This window comes from Bombina bombina, chromosome 5 (genome assembly GCF_027579735.1).
Source record: "Bombina bombina isolate aBomBom1 chromosome 5, aBomBom1.pri, whole genome shotgun sequence".
NCBI classification, from domain to species: domain Eukaryota; kingdom Metazoa; phylum Chordata; class Amphibia; order Anura; family Bombinatoridae; genus Bombina; species Bombina bombina.
In genome coordinates, this window is record NC_069503.1 from 803134476 (window position 1) to 803148837 (window position 14362).

The 14362-nt window shown below is 41.6% G+C and overlaps 1 protein-coding gene across 1 annotated transcript in view; it reads right to left on the reverse strand.

Moving 5' to 3' along the window:
* The window catches only part of CEP192 (centrosomal protein 192), a 1162204-nt gene that overhangs the window by 986691 nt on the left and 161151 nt on the right, over window positions 1–14362 (reverse strand). Inside the window, exon 9 of the mRNA XM_053715857.1 lies at window positions 6902–7056. Coding sequence (XP_053571832.1) covers window positions 6902–7056 — 155 coding nt within the window. The remainder of the gene's footprint in view (window positions 1–6901; window positions 7057–14362) is intronic.

Sequence of the window (14362 nt, forward strand, 5' to 3'; positions counted from 1 at the left end):
GTCCTTCTTGACCCCCACATTCACAAGTCTAGCGCCCACTCCCCAATCCAAATGTACCCTGGCAACAGGTAGGCGGAACACAGTGCCCCCTGCTACCCTCACAGCCACAGTGTCTCCAGTGTGCTGTTTCTCAGGCACCAAGTTCTCTTGAAGCAAGGTCATGGTAGCACCAGTATCCCGTAGACAACTGACCTCCTTCCCATTCACTTTAACCCGTTGCCGGTTATTCCGGTGGGCAGCTTGCACGGGGTCTGCTTCATGTAGGCTGCCCCAGCATTCTGGCGCCTCTACGTAGCGGGCCACAGGCTGAGGATTATGTGGGATTCCGCCAGCGGGTCTTCTCCAGGACTGTGCTTGATTCGCTGCATTTAGGGGACACTCTGGTCTTTTGTGCCCTAGTTGCTTACATCCAAAGCACCGAATAGGTTGTGAGTAGCCCCGCGAATTGAACCGGGCTCTCTGAGGGTAGTTCGTGGCCGGAGGCCGTGTGGTATAGCGGTGCGCCGGGGGTTGGTAACTGGCAGCTGCTGGGGTGACTGGGGGTCTGTACTCCACTCTAGCAGTGGGCAATCGGTATACTGCTCCCCCTGCCCCTCGTACTGCCACGGATCCGCCAGTGGGTGCTGTATCCGGCACCAAATGGGGAGCTATCAGGGTTAAAGTAGCTCCCGAATCCCGAAGTCCCTGGACCGACATCACCTCATGCAGAATTCCCAGGGGTTCCTCGGCTTGGGTGCTCAACACCTCATGAGCGGCTGGCTCCGTTTGGTAATGGTGAGCAGCCGCCCTTGGGGCCAGGTTCTGTCTGACCTGGTTCCAAGCTTGTCTGCTCCGATTTTGGGTGCACTCACGTGCCATATGTCCCCACTGCTTGCAGGTGTGGCATTGTATATTAGCCCGTCCGTTGTTAGGCTGTAGTCCATGGTGCCTCCTGGCATCAAAATGCTGGTCTGCTAATCTGGCTGCTTCGGTTAAGGTGAGGGGTTTTCGATCTCTCACCCATTCTTGGGCTTCTGGGGACAAGCCGTTAAAGAATTGCTCCAACAGCATCAGTTGTCGCAATTCTTCCATGGTGGTAGCTTGGCTGGCCTGTATCCACCCCTGAGATGCTTGATCCAGCTTGTGGGCCCACTCTGCATGGGAATCTCTTTCTGGCTTGCGCAGGCCTCTAAACTTGCGCCGGTATGCCTCTGAGGTAATGGCATATCTTTCCAAGATCGCTCTCTTCACTTTAGCGTAATCCTTGCTGTCCTCCCTGGGTACAGCGCGATACGCTTCCGCTGCCCTACCGGCTAGCTTGCCTGCTAGCACCGGCACCCATACGGACTGCTCCAAATCATGTAACTCGCACAGTCTCTCAAAATCCTGTAAATACCCATCAATCTCATCCTTCTCCTCACAAAACATTTTAAATGCATGGTATGGGATTTTGGGTCTTACTGGGTTGCTGAGTGCGTCCAAAATGGATTCTGCTCGGGAGGATGCATTCCGCGGACTGTGTGCCATCACGTACTCCTGCACATCTGCCATTACCACGGATAGCATATCCCGTGGTACAGGTTGGGGTAAAAATTCCAGCCTGGTCCTCATTTCCCTCTGGTATAGGGTCTCCTCCATGGCTGCTGGAGGCGTAGCGCTGCGAGCTCTGTCTCCCTCCATCAGCTCAGCAATTAATATAGCCTTGGGTTTGCTGCTGCCTATCTTTCCCCTGGCTTCTAGCAGTTCCTTTTACGTTTGTCTCTTTAGCTTAGAATAATCCATCTCCATTCACTTCGGTCCCTGGTACTCCTTCCATCTTAGTCAGTATTGTAGTAATCCCCCTCTTCCTGAGGTTACTGGCTTGTGTAGTTGCTCTTCTGGGCGATAAGGTTCATTCCGTCGCTTGCCACCAATTGTAACGGTACCAACCGGATACCAAGGGTTAACACCAGGGAACAATGTCCTGCATAGGGAATCAGCAGTTCACAACCCAGCCAGTTTTCAGGTTTTAAAAAGAATAACACTTTATTTGAAGGCAGCATACAGATTTATACAGGTTTTTGACCCCCCCCCCCCAGATGGGGGTGGAAAGAATGTTGTACATTAGATAAAAGGGAGAAGCGCCCTTGACATGATACAATAGGATTATATTACTTAAACACTTCAACCACAGGACACTCTTGACTCTCCTTATCACTTAGGCGTTTCTCTCTGGGGGTGATCAAACAATAGAATGCTAAGCATTAATTAGATTGTAGCTGGAGCCAGCCACTTGTGGTTAGAAAATAAAGTTAACACTTTCAGTCCTGACCGAAGGGTCTGTCACAGACAACCTTTCTTACGTTATAGTCCAGAAGTGGCTAGGTTTGCCACAGGACGGGACCCTGAGGAATTGGTTTAGAGACTATAGGTCTTTTTTGGAACTACAAAAAGATTTGTATAGAATCATAGACCCTGTTCCTCTAGAGGAACTGGAACAATTACTCCCAGGGAAGATAGGTCCTCTACGCAGTTTAAAGGACCAGTAAACACAGTACATATGCATAATCAACAAATGCAAGATAAGACAATACAATAGCATTCACTCTGAATTTCATATGAGTAGTAGATTTTTTTTTCTAACAAATTTTAAAGTTTATGTATATTTCCACTCCCCCTATACCATTTGAAAGCAATCAGCCAATCACAAATGCATATACGTATAGTCTGAATTCTTGCACATGCTCAGTAGGAGCTGGTGACTCAAAAAGTGTAAATATAAAAGACTGTGCACATTTTTTTTAATGGAAGTAAATTGAAAAGGTGTTTAAAATTACATGCTGTATCTGAATCATGAAAATTTTATTTGACCTGAGTGTCCCTTTAAGAAGGCCTCTCTCATTATCTGGTTCACAGATGTCCTCTCAGAGACAGGTTCCTCCTCTCAAGGTTAAGATTTGAACCCTATTCTGTAATCGTGGTAAACAATGTCTATGGCCCAAAGATCCGGAACATTGCGTATCCAAGCCTGCCGGAAAAAAAGAGAGCCTGCTCCCCACTTTATACAACACGGGCTCGGGCCATTCTTGCCGATTTAAAATCAGCGGAAGGCTTCTTGGCTTGTTTTCCTTTATTTCAAGGCTGACTGGACTTACAAGATGACTTTGATTGTTCCATTGTTAAGAAAATTAGAATTTTGGCGACCCTTAGGCCTATTCTTTTTATCCTGATGTAGAAAAAGAACCCTTTCCACCAGTGATCTCTGAAATTACTTCAACCAGACCTGGACCAAACAAGGTTTTACCCTTATAAGGCAAAGATCAAAGCTTGGACTTGGATGAGATATAAGCAGACCAAGAGTTTAACCACAGAACCCTGCAAGCTAAAACAGTGAAACCAGAAATCTTAGCACTTAAAACTTGCATATTGGCATCACAAATAAAAGTATTGGCAAGTATTGGACCAAACAAGGTTTTACCCTTATAAGGCTAAGATCAAAGCTTGGACTTGGATGAGACATCTGCAGACCAAGATTTTAACCACAGAACCCTGCAAGCTAAAAGAGTGAAACAAGAAATCTTAGCACTTAGAACTTGCATATTGGCATCACAAATAAAAGTATTGGCAAGCTTTGATCCGGTCTTGGATCTCCTCATTGGTGTGATGATTTATCTAATCTTATTTTAGGAAAAAACACTATTAAGATGCTGCCCCTGCAACTGTAGCAATACTAACAGGTTGCCACTGTAATCCCTGATGAATGTACATTTTCTTCAAAAAAAGCCTCAAGCTTCTTATCCATGGGATCCTTGAAAGGACAACTATCCTCAATAGGAATAGTAGTTCTCTTGGCAAGAGTAGAGATAGCTCCCTCTACCTTGGGCACTATGCGCCACGAGTCACGAATAGAGTAAGCAACAGGAAACCTCTTTTTAAAAAAGGGGACAAGGAAAAAGGAATCCCTGGTTTATCCCATTCCTGAGTAATATCATCTGCCATATGGTCTGGAACTGGAAACAATTCCACAGACGAGGGTTCATCATATACCCTTTTAATATTACTAGACCCTTTTAGATTCTCTGTTACAGATTAATAGGATTCTTCCAAAGTAGCAAGAACCTCCTTTAAAAGAACACAGAGGTGTTCTAAATTAAATCTGAAATTAATCGCTTCTGAATCTATAGAAGTGGTTACTACAAAATCAGACTCTGACAATTCTCCCTCAAAAGCCACAGAGGAATTATCCACATCAGATAACTGAGACAAACTGACTAACGCAGCCTTAGCGGACTCAGAACCCTTAAAAGGGACACAACCCAATTTTTTTCTTTCGTGATTCAAATAGAGCAAGCAATTTTAAAGGGACAGTCAACACCAGAATTTGTTGTTGTTTTAAAAGATAGATAATACCTTAATTACCAATTCCCCAATTTTGCATAACCAACACAGTTATAATTATACACGTTTTACCTCTAATTACCTTGTATCTAAGCCTCAGCAGACTGCCCCCTTATTTCAGTTCTTTTGACAGACTTGCATTTTAGCCAGAGCTGTCTCCATGGTAAATTCACGTGCATGAGCTCAATGTTATCTATATGAAACATGTGAACTAATGCCCTCTAGTGGTGAAAAACTATCAAAATGCATTTAGATTAGAGGCGGCCTTCAAGGTCTAAGAAATAAGCATATGAACCTCCTAGGTTTAGCTTTCAACTAAAAATACCAAGATTACAAAGCAAAATTGGTGATAAAAGTAAATTGGAAAATTGTTTAAAATTACATGCCCTATTTGAAACATGAAAGTTTTTGTTTGACTTGACTGTCCCTTTAAGCAACTTTCTAATTTACTCCTATTATCGAATTTTCTTCATTCTCTTGGTATCTTTATTTCAAAAGCAAGAATGTAAGTTTAGATGCTGGCCCATTTTTGGTGAACAACCAGGGTTGTTCTTGCAGATTGGTTAATTAACTTAACCGACCAATAAACTAGTGCTGTCCAGCGTCTGTACCAAAAATAGCTTAGATGCCTTATTTTTCAAATAAAGATAGCAAGAGAATGAAGACAAATTGATAATAGGAGTAAATTCAAAAGTTGCTTAAAATTGCATGCTCTATCTAAATCATAAAATAAAAAATGTGGGTTCAGTGTCCCTTTAACATCAACATTTTTAGATTTCCTCTTGTGTTTACCAGCAACCTTTGGAAAAGCTGACAAAGCTGCTGAAACAGCAAAATCCCCAAGTAAATAAACACCCCCAGGAGGTTGATGAGGAACCATAGGGGACTGCATGTGAAACTTGGGACATTTTGGGGATCCTCCTGTACCAAGGAAGGCTGAGGCATAGCTGGGACAGCACTATCCTGAGAGAAAGAAGAGCTATTTTATATTTACATAATAAAGTCTTATTTAAACAAGTGGAACAAGATTGCACAGGAGGAAAAAAACTTCATTTCTCAAAAAAGACCCACCCTTATCATTACAGTTTATAACAGCATTAGAATCCATAACTGATAGGTAATTGGAAGCAACCAGAAAAAACAATAGAAAAAATATGGTTTAAATATTAAACTGCACCAAAATACCTCAGCACTGCTGAGGGCTTACCACTCCTTAAGGCGGATCCCACCAGCATTTGTCAAATACAGGACCGTTTTATCAGATACAAGCAGGAGCAACAGTGAAAACATCCACAAACATCTCTCCAAACTCTGCGCTGAGTAAAACGGTCACCTGACCGCACTAAGAAAATAAAAACCAATACTAAAAAAAGAGCGAAATTCAAATGACAAAAATTACTGGCTTGCAAATTAAACAGTCATTTGACCAAAAAGCACCAATATCGAAAAATTTAAGTAAAAGGTACCCCAAATAAAGTCTGATAAAGCGCAAACAGCCTTATAATCCCAAATATATGCAGTGCCCCCAGCAAAGTAATACAACTACCTAAAAACGATCTTAGGATCTGTGCAATCAGAGCTAACTCTGAAAATAAAAAATTCACAGAAAGATTAACCCTTGGAGTGCTGGTACTTTATAACCTAGAAGGGAAAGCACTTAGCTGTGGATGCTGCAGATAGGCAGAGAATTCCTTCTACTGTGTGACAATTATCTCCACAGCTGTCAAGGATCTGTAGAAAAAGAAAGAACAGAGTAACCAACCCTGACTTTCTACAAAGGGGTAGAATCATTGTTAGAATTTTTAAGCAAAGACCACCTCGCCGTAATAAATGCTAAAAGCCACCATTACTCTTACTAAAGAGATTGTCATGGACACAGCATAACCCCAAATCCTTGCTTGCAGGGAAAAGTACCCATAAAAGGATTAAATATCTTCAGACACCATCTTCATACATCCACCCTTGACAGAGGTAAAGAGAATGACTGGGGGGTTAAAGGTAAGGGAAGTGACACAACAGCTCTGCTGGGGTGCTCTTTGCCTCCTCCTGCTGGCCAGGAGTGAATATCCCACTAGTAATTAGAATTTTTTTGTGGATTCTCCATGCCATAGGAAAGAAATTTTTAATTATGTACAGTATAAAACCCTAAAAAGCAGCACCTTTTGTAATTGTGCATTCATTTATTATACATGCTTTTCTGCAGAGGCTGTGGTGGATCCTGCAGGATTCTGAATTATGACCCTAAACATTCTACACTGTGATCCATGGACCATTGCAGGAGTTAATTTATGTCCCCAAAATGCTAAAGTAACAGTGCCTGGACTATAAAACAATTCAAGTTTTGCTAATAAAAGTATAGTTTAAAAAACATTTAAAACTCTTATTTTGTAAGCTTTTGGAAAGTGATTAATAAAGGTAGGGTTGGCATTCCTCACATAATGTCAGTTGGTTCACATTTTAGCCACATTAAGCTCTCAAGATCGATATTTATGTTAACTGCATGTTATTATGAAGAAATAAAACGTTTCATGGGAAAGCCACTTACTTGATTCAGAGAAAGATCCTGAAACATTGTAGTTATCTCCTCTCCAGCCACATACCTCCCAGCTGATCCTAAAGACACTGTTGCTTTTGTATGAGGCTGTGTTAGATTTGCAATTTCACCTTTTACACTATCTTCTTTAACACTAGACAAATATCCTAGAGGAAATGTTTTAATAAAATTACTGCATGAAATTAGTATCTGCAAGAGATTCAAAACGTAACCTGGTTTAAAAAAAGAAAAAAAAAGAAAAATACCCAAAGGCTAAATATATTTCATATAACACTTAAACTTGATGTTTCAGTATATAAAATCAAAGCATTAGAGAGTAGAACATGCTCGTTATCAGTGTAAAAATTAATTTTTTTTGTACAGCAAGAGTTCAAACAGACTAATAATTCAATAACTTCTGTGCAATTATAATACATTGAAGCATATATTAAGACATTGCGGTAATAATCAGATTTCTGCATAGACATTCTCCATATTAAAATTGGTTTAGAGTAGAGGAAAGAAAAATACAAAATGTACTGTTAAATTTCCATCTTATTCCATCATTTTGTTGAATACTATTTCGACAAACGTTAACAAAATATAGAATACACCAACCCCTCAAAGTTTCTCTGATCTGCCAATTAAAGCCTAGAGTAAGATCTTACAGATGTAACAAGGCATCAAGAGGAGCGGAGTATCAACAACAACAACACCACAAATACTGTTTTATCAAGTTCATCAAAAGAACACAAAGCAGGAATTTAGAAAACCAGATAAGCCATGAAAAAATGTCTGAACCGTGCAATATGAAAAAAAAAATTTTTTACAGTGAGATAAAATTTCATGAACGTTATTGTCTCCACTAAAGAAGCATTTGGGAGAAAAATTAATTTGAAGTCTCTTTAATTAAGTTACAAACAGAAAATAAGGAAATATGTACACACAAAAATATATATGCTTACCAGATAAATTCCTTTCTTTCTTAGCAGTGAGAGTCTACAACTTCATTCCTTACTGTTGGGAAATACAACACCTGCCCACCAGGAGGAGGCCAAAGGCTTAAATATCCCTCCCACTTCCCTTATCCTCCTAGTCATTTGGCCGAGGGAACAAGGAAAAGTAAGAGAAACATCATCGTATAAAAGTGCCAGAAGAAAGTATAAAAAAAGTGCCAGAAGTATAAAAAGGGAGCCGCCCAAACAAAATATCTTAAGGGTAGGTTGGGTACTCTCCCTGCCAGGAAGGAAAGGAATTTATCTGGTAAGCATACATTTTGTTTTCTTTCCATAAGGCAGGGAGAGTCCACGACTTCATTACTTACTGTTAGGAAAATCATATCCAAGCTCGAGAACACTGAAGGAATAACGGGAGGAAACAAAAAAAAGAGGTGGACCCTAATCTGAGGACACCACAGCCTGCAAAACCTCTCTCTCCCAAAAGCTGCTTCAGCCGAAGCAAACTCATCAAACTTGTAAAATTTAGAGAAAGTATGTAAGGACCACCAGGTAGCCGCCTTACAAATATGCTCCATAGGAGGCCTCGTTCTTAAAAGTCCAGGAAGAAGCTACTGCTCTGGTGGAAGGAGCCGTAATACTCTCAGGAGGCTGTTGTCCCGCTGTCTCATAAGCTAGGCGGATGACACTCCTCAACCAGAAAGACAAGGAAGACAAAGTAGCCTTCTGACCCCTACGTTTAGCTGCATAGATGACAAACAAAGATGAAGATAGTCTGAACTCCTTAGTAGCCTGAAGGTACAATTTCAAGGCACGAACCACATCTAAATTGTGAAGCAAACATTCCTTCACCCAAGAAGAATTGGACCACCAGGAAGGAACAATCTCTTGATTAAAGTTCCGATTTGACACCACCTTAGGAAGGAAACCTAACTTATCGGCAAGATAAACAAAGTAAGGGAGATCACACTGCAAGGCAAAAATCAGAGACCCTGCGAACAGAGGCAATAGCCAACAGAAACAGAACCTTCCATGATAACAGTTTAATGTCAACAGTAGGCATTGGCTCAAACGGAGCCTGCTGCAACACACTAAGAACAAGGTTGAGGCTCCAAAGCGGAGCCACCCTTCTAAACACATGCCTGATCCTAGTCAGGGCTCTAACAAAGGATTGCACATTTGGCTAATCTCTTGTGCAGCAACACCGACAGGGCTGATAGCTATGCCTCCAGGGATCTAGCAAATAGACCCTTCTCCAGTCCTTCCTGGAGAAAGGATACAATTTTGGCAACCTTAAAGGGACACTGAACCCAAATTTTTTTCTTTCATGATTCAGATAGAGTATGCAATTTTAAGCAACTTTCTAATTTAATCCTATTATCAATTTTTCTTCGTTCTCTTGCTATCTTTATTTTAAAAAGTCATCTAGACCTTTTTTTGTTTAGTACGCTGGACAGCACTTTTTTATTGGTGGATGAATTTATCCACCAATCAGCAAGAACAACTCAGGTTGTTCACGAAAAATGGGCCGGCATCTAAACTTACATTCTTGCATTTCAAATAAAGATACAAAGAGAATGAAGAAAATTTAATAGGAGTAAATTAGAAAGTTGCTTAAAATTGAATGTTCTAACTGAATAACGAAAGAAAAAATTTGCTTTCAGTGTCCCTTTAACCTTATGCCAAAAAAAAAAACCAACACTCTTCACACCAGTGCAGATAAGACCGCCACACCTTATGATAGATGTGTCGAGTAACCAGATTAACGTGGACTACGGCTAGACCCAATCTTTGAAAAAAGGAAAGAACAGAGTAAACCTACTCTGGCTTTCTATACTAGTTAAAACTTGCTTGAAGCGAAAACATTCAATTTTCTTCAGACACCAAAACTTCTCCATTGAAAGAGGCAAAGAAAATAACTGGCGTTTGTGGGGAGCGATAACAGCTTTGCTGTGGTGCTCTTTGCCTCCTCCTGTTGGCCAGGAGTGATATTCCCACTAGTAATTGATGATATCGTGGACTCACCATATCTTAGGAAAGAAAAATAATTTAAAGGGATATAAAATCCAAAATTTTTCTTTTATGATTCAGATAGAAAGTTGTTTAAAATCACATGCTCTAATTTTCTTTTATCAATTTGTATTTGTTCTCTTAGTATCTTGTTGAAAAGCAGGGACATATGCTTAGGAGCCTGCCCATTTCTAGAGCACTATATGGCAGAAATTTAGCAAGAAGGTTATCCATTTGCAAGAGCACTAGACGGCACTATTTCCTGCCATGTAGTGTTCAAGACATCTACCTAGGTAACTCTACAACAAAAAACACCATGGAAACGAGGCAAAAGAAGTAAATAGGAAACTGTTAAAATTGTATGCACTGTCTGAATCGCACAAAAAAAATAAAAATTTGGGTTTCATATCCCTTTAATAGTCTACTCCTCAAATATAAAATTGGAATGCAGATTCTAATTAATATTTAAATTAAGTTGATAGGAAATGTAAAAGCAAAGTGCATTAGACTGCAAAGTTAGATACAAATACAGATAAACATAAAAAAAACATAATTTTCTTTTCTTCCGAGTCCACAGCTGCATTCATTACTTTTGGGAATTCAGAACCTGGCTACCAGGAGGAGGCAAAGACACCCCAGCCAAAGACTTAAATACCTCCCCCACTTCCCTCATCCCCCAGTCATTCTGACAGGAGAAATATCAGGGTGAAAAAACGTGCTAGAAGAACAAAAAATGTACTGCCACCTCAGACAAAACAGGGGCGGGAGCTGTGGACTCTTCCCGTCAGAAGAAAAGAAAATTATCATCAGGTAAACATAATTTATGTTTTTCTTCTTAAATGGGAAAAGTCCACAGCTGTATTCATTACTTTTCGGAAAACAATACCCAAGCTAGGACACTGAATGCAAACAAAGGATGGGTACAAAAGGCAGCCCCATCGAAAGGCACCACAGCCTGAAATTACCCGACACCCTATAAAAACTTATACAGATAAAAAAAAAAGGAAGCCCAGGCAACAGCACATCAGTTACATAACCTGCAAAGCCATGCTAGAGACCACTCAGATCCAGAGTCAGCTGAGCACAAAATCCTCCAAGGAGCCAGCCCAGCGGCTCTCGACTCACGAAAAGTACCCCCAACCTAAAGGTCAAGAACTATCTACTCCCGAGAGAAAGAATATATAACCCCTTAAGAGATCCAAAGGACCATCCAACACAGGTTCAAAACAAACATAAACATAGAGCAACCCAAGGTTGCCACAGTACCATCGCCCAGGGAGTCAAACTCCCTAGAAGCACAAGGACCAGAAAAGAAGTCCATACTCAGGATAAAAACGTCACTAAGATGACCCGAGAGCCACCCTCACATCCCTGACACAGCATGAGTAGGAGCGCACCATCAAGAGTCAGTAGACTTAAGTAACCTACCAACAGCCTCAAAACCCAAGAGTCTGAAGAATTCCTGACCAGTTTGAGAATTGGGCACCCAGAACCCCTGGATCACAAGGTAACCCTTGTAGAAAGGCTTAACTACCTGATCCACAGGCTGGTGAGGATAGTCAGCTTCCTGACCCCAGAAAGGCAAAAGACTGTAACCGACCTCGGACCTCCATTTTTCAAGCCCGAAGGCTAGATCTGCAACGAGATCGAAGGACAACACCCTAGCGTTGAAAGACCAAGGTTAGATCCTATACGGAGAAGATGACAACTTACAGAGATCCTTGCAGGATCGGTCTCTCGAATACCCTTAAACAGGGCAAAGGCTAAGAGCCTTGTAGCTCCTCGCCGAAAGATAGGATAACCCCTGCACTCCACATACTAGAGCAAACGCTGAGCAATGAAGGAGGACATGCCCGCACTTCCAAATAGATGACCCAACCCAAGACAGGAAGGAAAGAGACTCCGCCACCGCAAAAACATAATTTATGTAAGAACTTACCTGATAAATTAATTTCTTCATATTAGCAAGAGTCCATGAGCTAGCGACGTATGGGATATACATTCCTACCAGAAGGGGCAAAGTTTCCCAAACTTCAAAATGCCTATAAATACACCCCTCACCACACCCACAATTCAGTTTAACGAATAGCCAAGAAGTGGGGTGATAAGAAAGGAGCAAAAGCATCAAAAAAAAAAAAAGGAATTGGAATAATTGTGCTTTATACAAAAAAATCATAACCACCACAAAAAAGGGTGGGCCTCATGGACTCTTGCTAATATGAAAGAAATTAATTTATCAGGTAAGTTCTTACATAAATTATGTTTTCTTTCATGTAATTAGCAAGAGTCCATGAGCTAGTGACGTATGGGATAGCAGATACCAAAGATGTGGAATTTCCACGCAAGAGTCACTAGAGAGGGAGGGATAAAATAAAGACAGCCAATTCCGCTGAAAAAGATCCACAACCCAAATCAAAAAAATGAAATAATAAGCAGAAGAATCAAACTGAAACAGCTGCCTGAAGTACTTTTCTACCAAAAACTGCTTCAGAAGAAGAGAAAACATCAAAAACAGAATTTATGTTTACCTGATAAATTACTTTCTCCAACGGTGTGTCCGGTCCACGGCGTCATCCTTACTTGTGGGATATTCTCTTCCCCAACAGGAAATGGCAAAGAGCCCAGCAAAGCTGGTCACATGATCCCTCCTAGGCTCCGCCTACCCCAGTCATTCGACCGACGTTAAGGAGGAATATTTGCATAGGAGAAACCATATGGTACCGTGGTGACTGTAGTTAAAGAAAATAAAATATCAGACCTGATTAAAAAAACCAGGGCGGGCCGTGGACCGGACACACCGTTGGAGAAAGTAATTTATCAGGTAAACATAAATTCTGTTTTCTCCAACATAGGTGTGTCCGGTCCACGGCGTCATCCTTACTTGTGGGAACCAATACCAAAGCTTTAGGACACGGATGAAGGGAGGGAGCAAATCAGGTCACCTAAATGGAAGGCACCACGGCTTGCAAAACCTTTCTCCCAAAAATAGCCTCAGAAGAAGCAAAAGTATCAAACTTGTAAAATTTGGTAAAAGTGTGCAGTGAAGACCAAGTCGCTGCCCTACATATCTGATCAACAGAAGCCTCGTTCTTGAAGGCCCATGTGGAAGCCACAGCCCTAGTGGAATGAGCTGTGATTCTTTCGGGAGGCTGCCGTCCGGCAGTCTCGTAAGCCAATCTGATGATGCTTTTAATCCAAAAAGAGAGAGAGGTAGAAGTTGCTTTTTGACCTCTCCTTTTACCGGAATAAACAACAAACAAGGAAGATGTTTGTCTAAAATCCCTTGTAGCATCTAAATAGAATTTTAGAGCGCGAACAACATCCAAATTGTGCAACAAACGTTCCTTCTTTGAAACTGGTTTCGGACACAGAGAAGGTACGATAATCTCCTGGTTAATGTTTTTGTTAGAAACAACTTTCGGAAGAAAACCAGGTTTAGTACGCAAAACCACCTTATCTGCATGGAACACCAGATAAGGAGGAGAACACTGCAGAGCAGATAATTCTGAAACTCTTCTAGCAGAAGAAATTGCAACCAAAAACAAAACTTTCCAAGATAATAATTTAATATCAACGGAATGCAAGGGTTCAAACGGAACCCCCTGAAGAACTGAAAGAACTAAATTGAGACTCCAAGGAGGAGTCAAAGGTTTGTAAACAGGCTTGATTCTAACCAGAGCCTGAACAAAGGCTTGAACATCTGGCACAGCTGCCAGCTTTTTGTGAAGTAACACCGACAAGGCGGAAATCTGTCCCTTCAGGGAACTTGCAGATAATCCTTTTTCCAATCCTTCTTGAAGGAAGGATAGAATCCTAGGAATCTTAACCTTGTCCCAAGGGAATCCTTTAGATTCACACCAACAGATATATTTTTTCCAAATCTTGTGGTAAATCTTTCGAGTTACAGGCTTTCTGGCCTGAACAAGAGTATCGATAACAGAATCTGAGAATCCTCGCTTCGATAAAATCAAGCGTTCAATCTCCAAGCAGTCAGCTGGAGTGAAACCAGATTCGGATGTTCGAACGGACCCTGAACAAGAAGGTCTCGTCTCAAAGGTAGCTTCCAAGGTGGAGCCGATGACATATTCACCAGATCTGCATACCAAGTCCTGCGTGGCCACGCAGGAGCTATCAAGATCACCGACGCCCTCTCCTGATTGATCCTGGCTACCAGCCTGGGGATGAGAGGAAACGGCGGGAACACATAAGCTAGTTTGAAGGTCCAAGGTGCTACTAGTGCATCCACTAGAGCCGCCTTGGGATCCCTGGATCTGGACCCGTAGCAGGGAACTTTGAAGTTCTGACGAGAGGCCATTAGATCCATGTCTGGAATGCCCCACAGCTGAGTGACTTGGGCAAAGATTTCCGGATGGAGTTCCCACTCCCCCGGATGCAATGTCTGACGACTCAGAAAATCCGCTTCCCAATTTTCCACTCCTGGGATGTGGATAGCAGACAGGTGGCAGGAGTGAGACTCCGCCCATAGAATGATTTTGGTCACTTCTTC